The sequence below is a fragment of the Eutrigla gurnardus genome (assembly GCF_963514095.1).
Source record: "Eutrigla gurnardus genome assembly, chromosome: 4".
In the NCBI taxonomy this organism is placed as follows: Eukaryota; Metazoa; Chordata; class Actinopteri; order Perciformes; family Triglidae; genus Eutrigla; species Eutrigla gurnardus.
Window position 1 is genome coordinate 29866417 of NC_139918.1, and position 15374 is coordinate 29881790.

The following is a 15374-nucleotide window of genomic DNA, read 5'->3' on the forward strand; positions in this document are numbered from 1 at the left end:
AAGGGGGCACCTGCAAGGATTGAAGACTTTTGCTCATTTGGGGGCGGACACCAAACACACACACACACACACACACACACACACACACACACACACACACACACACACACACACACACACACACACACACACAGTTACTCATTTGATTCTGCACCTATTTTCAGGAAATCAACTAAACTTGTATTCAACAGTAAAATTATGTCATAACGTTAAAAAGTAATCACTTGGAACGTGTGTTTTCAGGGCTTTTATGTATTTTTTGGACACAGCAGCGATGTCTGAACGCGGTCCGAGACCTTTGACTGTTTCATGACTTTGCTGGTAAGCCTCACAGAGCTGCTGGGAAGGTAAACACGGCTGTGTTATTTTTCCAGTTCACTGAAACCATGTTACCAGAGTTCTGGGCACTGAAGTTGTTAATATTCCAAACGGCGGCATTTGGAGCTGCCAACGGTGCCGAGCGACACTCTCCGTTGGGCGTTTGGTGCATTCACTTTGTTCTCGCCGTCTATTATTGATAAAAGGGTTCGCTTGAATGTTGATTTCATCCTCTCTGTGTCTATGATTTAAGCTCTTATAGCTGGAAAGCCATAAAGGCTGCAGGTAGGCACTAAAAACAGTGAAGGTCAGACAAAAAAAGCTTCGTCTACATCAAGAAACCAAAAAATGTCCCAAGAGCCATGTTGGATTTCCAGTAGTCATGAATGAAACGTAATTAAAATGGATGATTGCTCGGCTGGGATAAAACTCGACAGCTGAATAAATCGCTCCTGTGTCGCAGCTTAACGAATAAACAATTCTTCCTGACGGTTTGAAGAAGACCTCTGAATTACTTCTGGTGCTCCTTTTCTGTTTTGTTGTTGCTGAGAAATAAAGTTTATTCCTCCGCAGCGACTCCCACCACGGACGCATATTTAATTGGGCTGAGAAAAAAAAGCATCTGTGCAGCAGAGTGTTGAGGAAAGTGAATTGTAGTCTGAGGCAGACTGAAAACTTCCAAAATGACATTTTGAAAATGTTGTTCCCCCCCATTCACATTATCATAATGGGATATTATCAGTTTTATCAACTGATCTCTCTTTTTCCCCCTCAATCTCATCACAGTAACCTGAAAGTCAAACACAGGACTTTCAACCAGGAGACCCGTGTCCGTGTCCCAAAGTGTGCTTGCGTTACTTTTTCATACTTATGTCTTTTAGCTCATGAAGGCTCTCACTCTTGTTTCAAAGAGGGTTTTGTAGGGTTTCCCCCCCCCCCCACAGGATGTTGTGAGACTGTGGACTTCAGACCCTCTGGGGGGGTCCTGGGTCCTGCTCTCCCAGGAAGTAGACCCCCAAAAGGTAGACCACACAGACCAAGCCATCGAAAAGTGTCAAATGATCATTGTGAAACAGAATGAGGCATGATAACTGATTTATCTTTCAATTATAGCCCAGCCCTAAACACCACCTGCCAATGACTTACTTATTCAAATAATAAAATAGTATCTCCACAACTAGCTTCCACTTTGTGACTGGAATAGAAATGTCTCAGTAGTCCTGGCGTTTACTTTGATATGACCAGAATTTTTTTTTTTTTTATCCTCTTTTGAAAAAAAGAAGAAAAATAATTCTCCTATAATCCTCACACAAACTGTGAGGAGAATGTATCTTTCAGTTTGACTTTAAGGCCTGTCAGGTGTATTTGTCGATTATGTCACTGTTCCCAGGAGAAGAAAAGTTAAAGCCTTGATCTATTTGTAACTTTGGTCTTAACAATGGAGTTTGAGGCTCTTTCATAAAATAATAATAATAAATTGCACTGAATTTAAACTAAAGTGGCCAGGTTTCAGCTGACAGCGCCAGCATTTAGACCTTAAAAACCCAACAATTCTCCAGTGCTGCCGGCGGCGGTCTGAGACCTCTTTTCTCCCGTTCTCTGTCGGAGGGCGAATCTATGGGCGACGGTGACTCACCGCGGGTGTTGCTGGAGAGGCGTTTGCGCTGGCTGGTGGAGGTGTTGTGAGGAAGCAGGGTGTTCTGCTGGTGGTTGCTGTCGATGGGACTCGTGGCGATGATGTTGTCCTTGTACTTGTTCATCAGGGCCAGCTTGGTGTTGTCACTCACTGAGGAGGAAGTGGGATATAAGTAGAGGCACAGCCTGAAAGCTTTCTCTCTTAATTGGGAGGAGGAAGTGCTCTTGGCTGGATTTTGAAGCTTTTAAAACCAGCATTAAATACAGTAAGGCGAAGGAAACACAACCAGCATGCTGTTTACTGGGGGAGAACTCAAACCGAATTACTGAGAGAAAAGCTGGCATGAAATTAAAACCCATTAAGGGAATATACTGAACACATTTAAGTCTCAGAGGCTGAACTCATGTATTTTGGTAAATATTAGGAGATGAAGAACCAGGGAAACGATAAAAACACATTATAGAACACCGTTTCTATATCTTTCCAACAATTGAAATCATCCCCAGAGGATGAGCCCTCATGTTTGGGGAAGGTTCCAACATGTACTGTTTATTTAATCTACTTGATGAAAAGGTAACAGTGTCGATGGAGGATGTGGAAACAAGGAAATGAGGCGGGCCCTACTTATCTGACGTGCTTGGTAAGGGGAGGGGTGAGTTTAGCCACTAAATCCGACACACTGCTCCTTAAATAAAATGTTTATGTCTTCATAACCACTGCATAATTCTAAGAAGCCAAAAGAAGAAGAAATCGTTCCACTGCTTTTTCACCCCCCCGAGTGACCTCTGCAATTGATTATATTGTCTAATATTCTACGCTTGGCCTGCCGGCGGCATTTCCTGTTCCTTTAGTCCATCGCATAAACCATCCATGCATAATGCACGGGATTACGCCGCCTCCATCACCTCTGGGGTCGGGCTCTTTGGATTTTATAAGAACCATGACCGATCTCTTGATGAATCTGTGCAGTGTGAATGTGCTCCTAATTAAAATGCAGGAGGGTCTACCTTCATCAAACCTGCTCCACTTCACACAGTAACTCTCACGGGAGTGGTGCTCCATTCAAACGCCCTCTGATTATGAAAAGTAGATCTTCTCGATGAAAAAAATTTCCTAGCAGGCGCGTATGCCTTTTGATAATTTCAAGTGAGGAATAAACTCTCGGAACGGATACCTGCAGTTTGATATTTGCATCCGGTGTGCTGTCTGCATCAGTAACAACTAACGTTCTTCCACGGATTATGGAAACTGCTGAACAAGTACCTCATTTGTATTTGCTGCTCCTTTTTTTTTTTTTAAGAGAGTCTTGCATTGACAGAGCATTTGAAGCCTTTGTGTTTGTGAAACTCAATTCTTTTGTCCTCTATCAGCCGTTCTACATCCATTAAGATGATTACTTCCCACCTATAGGAGAAAATAACACATAGTATTTAATTAAAAATCCAATTACTTCTTTGTTTTCACGCTGATTATCTAAATTACTGCAACTGCCGTGATGTAATTATACTGTTCCCTGCTTAGAAAGCAATTTGTATATTCCTATGTTCTCCTCAATGATAGCAAATGTAACCTCTTTGACATGCTGTCTTATTAATTTGTTGTGTTTTTAAACATATGGCTGTGCGGAAGGACAATAAATAAGGCCTTTAATAAGATACGGGAAAGCTTCTAGTTGGCATTTAAATTAAAGTGATTGGAAAAGTTTTATTAGGCACAAAAAGAGAAGCGCTCAACTCCCCCGGTATCCCAACCCAGAGCGTTAATTAAACACACTTTATGCTGACGATGCATTATTAAGCAATATGTCTATATCAGCATATCTCTGATGAATAAAACATAGGTGATTGAAGTATGAAAAAACATATACCTGCCATAATCAACGCTATAGAGGCAGGGGGGCATTTAAGGGCAGCAGGATCAATATTAACACTAACATATAAAGTTGTTGTGGTAATAATCACTGAGACACTTAATGGAACTAAGCAATTGTTTCACTTTTCTTGCCACGACAAGACAAGTGTCTGCTGAGAAAAAAAGGTCTATTTTCACTGGTTTTGGTCTCCTCCACCTCTTACATTTACATTTAGGTCATTTAGCAGACGCTTTTGTCCAAAGCGACTTACAATAAGTACATTTGTCAAAAGAAGGAAACAAAGAAACCACAACGTATCATTGCCGATAAAGTAAGAGCTAAAAATAGAACAAGTTTTAGGTCCTCATCTGAGTAAAGTAGTACCTTAAGAGCAACAGTGCTACGATCAGAGTGCTGCTTGATGGGGGGTGTTAGTGAGTCATGCTATGTAGAGTCGAGGTGAAGTCTGAACAGGTGAGTCTTGAGCCTTTTTCGGAAGATGGCAAATGACATTAGTCGGGAGTTCGTTGACGAACGACCTCTTGACGAACTTTAGCTTCTAAAAGCTCCACTTGCCACTTATTTTGTCTGACTGTTCTTTAGTAATCCACGCCTTCATAACATCTCGGCTGGATTACTGTAATGCACTTTATTTTGGAGTCAGCCAGTCCTCCCTCGCACGTCTCCAGCTGGTGCAAAATGCAGCGGCTCGCCTCCTAACTGGAGCGCGTAAGAGGGATCACATAACTCCAGTCCTGGCCTCCCTCCACTGGCTGCCTGTGCATTTTAGAGTCCATTTTAAGATTCTTTTATTTGTTTTTAAGTCTTTAAATGGTCTCGCCCCCCCTTACCTCTCTGAGCTCCTTCAACCCTACCCTCCTGCTCGGTGCCTCAGGTCAGCCGACCTGCTGCTCCTGGAGGTACCGAGGTCCAAAAGGAAGCTCAGAGGGGACAGAGCTTTCTCCACTGCTGCCCCAAAACTCTGGAACGAGCTTCCATTGCACATTAGACAAGCCTCCTCACTGTCCATTTTTAAAACCAGTCTTAAAACCCATTTTTACTCCCTGGCTTTCAACTCCACATGAGACTTTACTCTTGTTTTAGTGTTTTTATGGCTTTGATTTATTGTTTTATTGTTTCTAATTGCTTTTAAAAACAATGAAATACCTGTTTTACTGTCTGTTTTATTTATTTTAGTGTTTTAATTGTTTTATGTCTCTGTACAGCACTTTGTTTTCAACTACGGTTGTTTTAAAGTGCTATATAAATAAAGTTGAGTTGAGTTGAGTAGTTCTGGACATTTGCATCAATATCTGGGAATCTGACTTCTTCGCCTGCTAACTTTGTCTGTGCTCTTTTTGGCTGCCGGGTAAGTTAGTTTACAGTGAGTTTATTATAGTGAGATTTATTCAAATGCATCCTGCTGCTGCTGCTGCTGCTGCTGTGAGTTTGCCCGTGACCCCTTTCACATTACATTAAGTTTACCTGATTCATTGTTAACATTACAAATGGATTGGTTGGTGCTATGAGGCCGTTTTTTTTGCTGAGGTCAACTTACCAGGTGTGAGGTCCATATTATTCTTGTCATTGCAGCCCTGGAGGGAGTCCAGGGTACGGGTGACTTGGCTGGCGAACTCCTCGCCACCGTTCATACACTCCCGCTGCAGATGGTGACGCAGGTCGGTAATGTCGTATTCATACCTGGGGGTGGAAATTAATAAGCGTTACATTAACTTGACTTACGTAAAATAAATATAATAAGCAGCAGTAAAGAGCGAAGCACAGTGTGAGTGTGACAGAATGTACTGATAAGGTTTTAGAATCAAAACTCATTGGAGATGACTATTCTTAGAAATAATCGTGCATGTTGCATTTTACCAGCTGCTTTCTAAGAGGTCAATTTCAAACAATTCTGAGTTCCTGCTGCTGGTATAAAATGTGCAATAACAAACCACATATTATTCTCCTCACTAACACAATCTGTTCACTTTCAGCAACGATACTGTATGAGTTTATTTTTAGGGTACAACCATTTCAGATCACGTGCATCCAACCCGTCCGCCCAGACCCCCAGCTCGTACCCGTCCAAAATCGGGGTCTCCCGGATGCTGAGGGTACCGCTGGAGTTGGGCCCCTGACCCCGAGAGTTCCTCAAGCTCTCCCGGGCCTGGCCTCCCATCAGCACCGAGGGGATGTAGTGGATCTCGTTGGCCGCCTCGGCGCTGGCGCTCTTCTGGGGCTGAGGGATGCGGCGGCGTTTACACCAGCGTCGGCGGGTGTAGAGGATCAGGACCAGGCACAGGATGGACAGCAGAAGGGCGATCATCCCGCCCTGAGGGGAGGAGGGTGGCATTTAGCAGAGGCGGGGGGGGGAAAGGGGGAGAGGAGAAAAGAAGCAGAGAGAGAGTCAAAGGGGAGAACAGATTGAGAGAATCTTGCCAAGTGGAATACGGATCAAAGTCAAAGCAGTGACGCCAACAGCACATTATGAAAAAAAAGGTTGCAGATGCGATGTAGAGAAAAATCACCTACAATGTTTTGAAATGACAGCAGCTCTCATGCTACCGCGTGGGTGTTTCACCTTGAGACAAAAGAACACTTGGCAGATTTCCATGTGGAATGTGAGCGTGAGGGTCAGCAGCTATAAACTGATCCTCATTGAAAGTACAGAGGTCAACGCCCGGCCTATTAAAAATATGGCTCTCATATTTTTTAAAAGGGAAAGGTTTGACACCTTGGGAATTTATGGAGTGGCCGTAAGACCTGGCTCCGAAAATAAAATTTGGCATTGATAAAGGACACATTGACTCTGGACAAAGTTCACCTGAAAAATAAAATGGGTATTTCAAAATGATGGTGCATTGTTATATTTGCATTAGGGTTGCACGGTATACCGGTACTAATTTGGTACCGGGGTACTGAGGCTAGGGCTGCAACGATTCATCGAGTTACTCGATTAACTCGATTATGAAAATTCCTCGAGGCAAAACATCTGCCTCGAAGCCTCGTTAAATTCCTATGACGCGCCTATGTGCAGCGATCTGATTGTTCCACACGGACCGTTGTTCAGGAAGCACACCAGCGCGTCATACACGGTCATTCATTCTGAATTTAGTTGGCGCGATGGCGGAAAGTCAGCCTCAGAATGTCCGTAAACGACAGAGAGTATCGGGGCTAAACAACGGTATCCTGCTTGCCCATGTGAGCGATTTATTTCTGACAACAAAACGAATGCGTAAAGTAGTAAAATGTGTGACTAGATGTCTCCTCGTCTCCGTGGCGCATTTCTCCGTTTTGTTTATGTATATCGATCACTTCTCATCCGCCATCTTGCGAGTGACGTATAGAGTTACGTTTTTGCATCGGACGCTCGTATTGGCTCCCGTAGCAGCTTTTACAGCCAATCGGAAAGCCTGATTTACGCTTGGCTGTGAGTTGTTGTGTTTGCCCAAACGGACGGAGGAGTTCAAAGCAGAGAAAAGAATGGTCAAACAGTTACTGTAGTGATAGAGAAAGCTAAATACATAAATGGCACAGAAGAAGTATACACTATATACACACATATTTAGGGCAGGGAGAGGAAAGGGCCATTGCTGGCAAAACAAAACGTAAATTAAATGTTATCCATGTTTTATCCAAGTTGATTTAACTGTATTGTTGTTAAATTCTCACTGGCACTTAATAAATGGGCTTAGTTTTGGAGCCAAATTTTGGAGTTGGAATGAATACCTCTGTTTATTTTTTTTAGAAATGCTTGATCATTTTACAGCCACATCATTTTCATTATGCATTATTTGTTTTGGTTGTTTAAAAACGCAATTTTTTTTTATCCGATTCCTCGATTAATCGATCGATAAAGTGCTAAATTAATCGATTACAAAAAGAATCGATAGCTGCAGCCCTAACTGAGGCATTTAAAACGGTACTATATTGCATTTGGACGGGACCGGTACTTGCAGCGCCGCCGGCAGCGCTCGCAACAGCGCGGCGAACTCGCCGTGTGACGTCACCGCGTTGTAACTACAGCTGAGAGGACGAGGAGCGAGCCGCAGCTTTGGGAGATAAAAAGAAAAAGCAAGCAAGCCGGAGGAAACAGCTAGCAAGTTAGCTAGCAGCGTAGACTGGAGCAACAAACGGAGCAGGAGGAAAGCTTGGAGAGAGCGAGAGAGCGACAGCGCGAAAGAGAGAGAGAGCGCGAGAGCGCGAAGCACGGAGAGGGGAATGGCTGCTGCACCCGTCACCACGCCGCAACTTGTGGACAAACCAGGGGCGTGAAGTGCGATATGGCCGTACTTTAGCTTAAAAACAAATGCGCAAGGCGAGGCAGTTAACGCCGATGCGCCACTGTGTAAACGGTGTTTAATAAACATGCATGGCTAACGGCGGAAACACCTCCGACTTAGCCAAACACTTAAAGGACAAGAACCCAGACCTGCACACTGAGCTCAGGGAACGACAGGTCATTTACTCAGGAAAAAAAGCCACATTCAGTGCTAAAAGCAAGCGCCACCCCCCTTCACTCTTAACAAAAGTAGGTCTGGAAGAAGAAAAAATAAAGCTGGTTTATTTATATTATATTTTATATTATTGTATTTATATTTTCACATTTTGAAATTGTTTGCATTAGAAAAGCTTGTCTTTGTGGTATTTTATTTTATTTAATGATTAATATGTTATTGTTCTAACATTTTCTATTAAAATAAAGTCAGTAATGACATTATTTGCATTCTCTTTTTATTTGAAAAAGTATAGAAATGTTGGTACCGGTACCGGTACCAAAATGTTGGTATCGTGACAACACTAATTTGCATTCTGATGCATTTTTCCAACGCCAAATTTTCATCCTGTCACTATTTTTTATGCTGACAGTTGATTTATTTATACATTTTTTCAAAAGTTTCTGCTATAGTTTTACAATTCATGATTCAAACTAAATTTTCTAATTAGCGTTAGCAGTGGCTAAGTAGCACGGTCTTCTAAGGAAGCTGGGTAGTGCACGGTGAAACGGAAAACAGCGTTCGTAAAAATAGATTTTTGGAAGTTAAGAATCCATTTTTTGGCCACCCCCTACTAAATTAGTTTGCAATGGAAAGTATCATTGGGAAATTTAGGGTTTGAATTGTTTTCTCCGTTAAAAATCGGTTGAGCTAACCTGTTTGTCCCTCTGGCTTAATAAAAAGTCACAAGGAAACAGCTTTGCTGTGGAAACGTGGGAGAAAGAAGTTTGTGACTTTGAATATCGGCTAACACGGTCGTCCAGGAAGCCCTGATACCAGATGACTGGGTCGGGTCAAACGTCCACGTTCACTTTACTCATCTCCCCTCTGATTCTAATGACTTGTGAGCCGGGTCTGTGGGCTCGAGTGACGCCTTGAGCATCTACACCAGCGTCCGCGGGTGATGGGGATCGGACTCGAGCGCAAGACGGACAGATGAAGGGCGTCGAGCCTGCCCCCCCAAGGACGGGTTAGCAGGAGGGGGGAGAGATGGAGACAGAAGCAGACAGGAACCGGAGAGAAAGTGAGACGGAGCGGGGGGGAAGCGTCAAAAAGGGAGCGGGAAATGGCGAGAAGAGTGTCAGAGAAACATTGCAGAGAAGCGGCATGTGGATCAAAGTCAAGGCAAGTCAAAAGCTCACAGCCTGAAACACCGAAGAGAGAGACAGCAATGTCAGCTGGAATATCAGACCGTATCTCTTCATGAATAAAGGCAATGAGACTAGATCTCTGGGCTTTTCCTGAAAAATTATTCTAAAACCGAAAGAAATGATTTGGAGAAAGACAAGATGGAAGATTAGATATGAGGCAGACGTGACGGTAACTCGGACGCCGAATGTTACGTGTAGAAAAAGCACGTCCTCGTGGCTAATCTGATGCTTCCCAGCATGGGAACCTCACATCGGATTCATTGGGCAATTTGGAAAATGTCAAAAAGAGTTATGAAAATGTCACAGTGACAGCACCAAGGGAGAAAGACAGCAGCAATCTCTCACTGGGGAAGGATTTAAGTAAAAAAAAAAAATTAAGTCAGAAAATCAAATTTAAAATTAGCCCAAAAAATTGAGTATATGCTCCCCCCAGCCAGGTTTCCTGTCTGTACTGCACTTTTCTTTCTCTTTTTTTATGTCATATGAGAGATACATGGCAATATTATATGAAAACAGAACAACACTAGAATAGCAAGAGGTTAAGTGAAAACTGATTTACAAAGAAAAAGAAAAGAATAATGCATTAGAATTAAACGGTGTGTCAGCTCAGTCAAATGAGCAACGTTTAGCAAAATTGATGAAATGGAGAAAACAATGGATTTTATCATTTACATAACAAATTACAGTATGCTTGAAAGGTCAAGCATATTGTGAATTCTGAGCTGGAATAGCGGTTGCTCATAATTTAAATCGGCAAAAGTCGAGGCTTATTTGCACTGTTGTTTGCTTAATCTGCATAGTCAAGGACATGAACAAATGACGCCATGACACGGGCCACTTGTGCAGGAAATCTGCATGCAGTGGTCAAAAAGGCCTTGGAATGATGTAAATTATACATTTATAACATTAAGCTGAGCCTGATTACATATGTGATATGTATCTATGCCAGCTCTGATGAACCCACCGTATACGATCTGCCAAACTCCGGAAAGTTAGTAAATAATATAGTAAAGCATAAATCAGCGTCACATATTTTCCTCAGGAGTTACTGAAGACCGAAACACAGCTAGAAGAGGAGTGAATATCGGACTGAAAGGTTGCCGGCGACACAACAGATGAATGCTAATGTTTCTCCGTGTTTTCTTGATGTGGAAAAAGTCAATATTTGCTTACATGTGGCCATAATAAGTGTAGCTTGTTGAAATGTCTACCCTCAAATAGCAAAGAAGAAAAATCAAGCAGCTGTTACCTAATGCTAAATGCCAGGAAAAATAAATTAATCGTCACTTTGTCATACAATTGGTTGATTCCGTGATCCATCACCCCGTTGCCCCTGGAGTATTACGTAAAGTCACATTCCCTCTGTTCTATGCAACGTTCTACATTTAAATAAGAAAACCAGAAGCCAACAGTTTGATTCCATTTCATTCTTTCTTTACTGCCTCAATTGATGGAAAAGTCCAGGTATTCATTTTGCCGTTTGTCAGCTAAAATTCATAGAATAGTTGCATCTGTAACTCCCATTTCAGTAGTAGTATGAGGAAAGATTCAAAGCACGCGGTCGCTGGGTCGCAGCCTTGTGTTTGACCAGGCACAGTGTCACCTTGTAGACATCTGTATTGATTAAAAGTGAGATGCCTGACTGAAAAATGTGTCTGAAAAGCATCCGCTGTAGACAAGACATGGGGAAGGAGAGAGAGAGAGGGAGGGATGCTGGAGCCATAATCTGTCAGGGCTGAAAGGGGGAATGGGCGTGTTGAAGCTAAAAACAAGCGTTGATTTGCTATCAAAAGTTTCCTCTAAAATATGCAAGACTTACCTTTTACTTATGTTTTTGCTAACTGCTAACTTTGCTTAGTCCCGCCTCTCAAATGCACACTGGCCAATCATAGAATAGCAATCAGCGATGCAACCGACAACACAAATATGATATTCGTGACAGTGTGGGCTCCGTGGTCGCTATAACAACAGGGCTTAGGGAAGAATCACTTATAACACATTTCTCTACAAAGTTCAGGCGTAGTAAGTAGTACTTTGTTCTTGTTGCTAACTTGTTAAAATAACAGTAGTTTGATAGCTTATACATGTCCGGTCATTGTTCCATTCACCCCTGAGCAAACGAGAACGGGTCAAATGCCAACGACTTCAAGTGGCTCCCAATCAATCCACCTCAGTGACAAATGTAATTCAAACCCATCAACCACCTTGCATTAGCGCCCGGGCCTGGGTGGGGGGGGACATTTTCCAAATGGAAAAAAACGGTTTATTGTCAGGCATTACTTGGAATCAAAGTGAGGACTAAGTGGACTGTGTCCTCTTCCAGAGCCAATAAAACCAAACCACACATCAGAGCATGCCAGCGCTCCAGCCCCGTAATCCACTTACTAACGGATGAGGATGATGTTATAATGGCACTAGTGCTCCTTATGACTTACACTCCTGTCATGTAAGTCCTGAATGGAAAGGGAGAAGACATGGCCTTTCTCAGTCTGACAGAGCAGGCATGGTATTAGAGCTGAGCCATCAATCTGTCACTTAGTCTCTGGATGTGAAGCATTAAGACGCAGGGAGGCGGAAAGATCCAGACTATCTGACAGCTGTGAGATAGCAAAAAGTTTCTTGCTCTGAATGTAATAAACTTCATTGTATATCCAAAAGGGCTACCAATGGATTTGATATCAACTTTGAAGAATAATGATGGGAATTGATGGATTTCATACAACCGAATCCGCCTCGTGCATTTTGTTATCGTGCTCACTCCTGGAGCCGGCGTTACCGCTGTCAAACTGAAGTATTTAATACCTGCAACGAAAAGGAAACTGGAGCTGAGGAATATTAACAACCGGAGGTATGATCCAGTGCTGATTTTGACATTGAACAGATGTGAAAGTCACAACCCCATTTCACACACATGTCACGCAAGGACTGGGAATGGGTATAGATGGCAGATGTATGAATCATTCAATTCAATTTGGTGTGATTCATAAAAGCTAATATAGCATGACGTCATGATATCGTTTGAGTCCGTGCGGTTGGAAGGCATTCATGTAAAAAAAAAACCATGACGACATTTATCATGTAAACATTTATTCTCTTGGAATTAAAAGAAGTCGTTTGAGTCGGACGTTTTAAAGAGCGCAAAAAGACGTTAGAAAATCTGTTAGGTTTGCAGTTTCTCCTTAATGTAGTGTTTCATCATCATCACATCATCATCATCAAGGGTTCTATTGACTTTAAAGCCATGATATGTAGGATGTTTAATAAGATTATAGTTTAGCAGCTAATTGCTTATGTTTTTGCTTTTACAGAAAAATGAAGAAAAATGAAGTCTAGGGATGTCCCGATCCGATATTTGGATCGGATCGGCCGCCGATATTAGCAAAAAAAATGCATATCAATATCAGATCGGCCTGCACGGGAAATCCCAATCCGGACTCCCGATCCAGTTTTTTTCCCTAAAATCTGGTCCGCGTTTTCCAGCACACCTAGCGCACACCTAGCGACCTGTCCAGCATCCCCTAAACAACAACAAGACGGACTTGTCTGTGCATGTCCCACTAAGAATTTAAAGTTATCAATTAAAATGTCAGCTGTGTGGGATTATTTTACCCTCAAAGACGAAGTTTGTATGTGGTTAATTGACTATTTATTTTCTGCTCAGGTTTTCTGTGTGTTTTGCTTTTTTTATACAGTTTACAATATTTGCACTGATGGCTTTTTAAGCCTTGGTTTGATGCCAATTCAGTTTGTGTGGTTAATTGACTATTTATTATTTGGTCTATTTTGTGTTTATTTAACCCTGTTAAGAATAAACAGGTCAGCTTCTCATTACCAACCATTGTGGATTATTCAAACTAACCTAATTAAGTTGGCTTGTTCTTAAGAGTAAAACCCTTTTCAACATGAGTCTGACAACAAAATAACTAAATATCTTTAATCTTTAATACATGCTTGGATCGGCCGGTATCGGTATCGGCCGTTACTAAAAGCTACAATATCGGTATCGGATCGGAAGTGCAAAAAGCTGGATCGGGACATCCCTACTGAAGTCCGTGTGTTGTCATGTAGCCCAAAGCTGGAATAAGCTCCTTCTTCTTGCACTAAAGCGAGGATACACGGGTGTCGATCAGGACGTTAACGCGTCCTTAAGGAATGGTTATGTCGGCCGCTCAGTTATCACAACACTCACATCTGCAGGGATCCACAGAGACCTTTAAATGTGAGTAGAATTTATGCTTCAGTGTATGGTTGGATCTGTGGTTGGTTGAAAGGTTGTCTGATTTGATACCAACTCTGAAGGGCACCAAATGTTAAAACTTTGTTTTTCAAATGACCAACATTTGAAAAAACTTTTAAACTGAGTTTATATAATATTCAGTGGTTGCAATGGTTTGTGTATTATATATAGCTCCTAACCTAAGAAAAAGTTTTCTCACCATGTGATGGACGATTAAGTTTTGGTATTTGAATTCACAATGTTGACCACAATAACTCATAACTGCTTCACAATGTTATTACATATCTTCTACTAGCGTGGGTTTACCTTTGTTTTGGCGTGTAGTTCATTCCCTGCTTCTTAAAGAAAGGCGAAGCGCTAACATTGGCAACATTTACATGCACAGAGTGACCCAGCCGTTGGTAATACTGCCATTAAGGGGCTTGAAAGCCACTGATGAAGTGACACAATGAGATTGAGTATCCCCAGCGTAATGAATAAACCAATTAACAGAATCCCCTGTTAACCTGAGATCTCGTGTCCACAAATAGAACAGCGAGACAGCACATTGTCAGAAAAGGTCTGTCACCCGGCTGCTTCCTCCCTCTTTCACCAGCCCACAGAAGGTTACTCTAACAGGGGGGAAGAAATAACGATCGCAGCTCTAACGGGGAGACTTGAGCTCGCTGCCATGTTTTTTTTTGCTGACATCAAAATACTTATAAAAACACTGCTGGAAGGTTGGAGATCAAATGGAGGAAGATTATTTCCATCATAAAATAAGGTCTTAAATATGTAAGAAAGATACATAATATCATGATACTAATGATAGAAACAATCAAAATGCATGAATTAATAACAGAAACGGGAAAAAAAAATAGAGAAAAGAGACGGAAAAAATGAAAGGAATGACAAAAACTTAATCGGTAAATAAACTACACAGAAAAAAGAAAAGAAAAAGAACATGTAATAATAACAACAATAGCTGCTAAAAGTGCTCCAACGTTACAAATTAGCAGTGAGGTTCAAAAGGCCTCCGAGGCTCTGGGCTCCCAAAACACTGAGCTGCAGAATTAATGGCTACATGTGGCTCGCAGTCGTACTAGCAAACAAGTATGCAAAACATGAAGACATTAACATAGTTCATTCTGAGTAATGATGTTTACACTGGTAAAATATACGGAGGAAACCATATTTGTGGACGAGTGTCTGAGGGAATGAGTTGTCTGTTTGTACCAGCGTTGGGACTCATTGCCCACAGAAGGAAAACTCCATTTACATAATTTGATATCACCATAAATGTTTCCACTGAGAAAGGTAGTTTTAAGGTATCATTTCTCCATATTTTGTTAAGTTGTTTATTGACATGATCTCAGATGGTTCCATCAACGCACCCGATTATTTGCTATTCTTTGTTTTGATGAACCAATATACATCATTGCTGTTTTCTGACTTTTTCTTTTCATTAATTGCACATCTCGCTCTCTCTTGGAGGTATTTATGGAAATGGAACTACTAGTTGAAAGTGCAGCATTTCGGTTCCTGGTTTTAATAGACAACATCACATCACTCCTGCTTGATTTAGAGTAGATTTTTTGGATTTTCCCCGATACGTTTTAAAGGACGTCTGGGTCCCGGCCCCAGGCTACACAGCAGAAGCGTTGACCCCCGTATGAGCCAGCTCGCAGCCTTAGACCCTCAGGTG

At 42.0% G+C, this 15374-nt stretch overlaps 1 protein-coding gene across 2 annotated transcripts in view; it reads right to left on the bottom strand.

The window, feature by feature from the left end:
- astn1 (astrotactin 1) overlaps positions 1 to 15374 on the bottom strand; it is a 299205-nt gene that overhangs the window by 219987 nt on the left and 63844 nt on the right. For both annotated transcript variants that reach the window (XM_084008564.1, XM_084008565.1), the window contains exons 3-5: positions 5888 to 6138; positions 5365 to 5507; positions 1955 to 2104 (exon numbers count right to left, since the gene is read on the bottom strand). In XM_084008564.1, coding sequence (XP_083864690.1) covers positions 1955 to 2104; positions 5365 to 5507; positions 5888 to 6138 — 544 coding nt within the window. The remainder of the gene's footprint in view (positions 1 to 1954; positions 2105 to 5364; positions 5508 to 5887; positions 6139 to 15374) is intronic.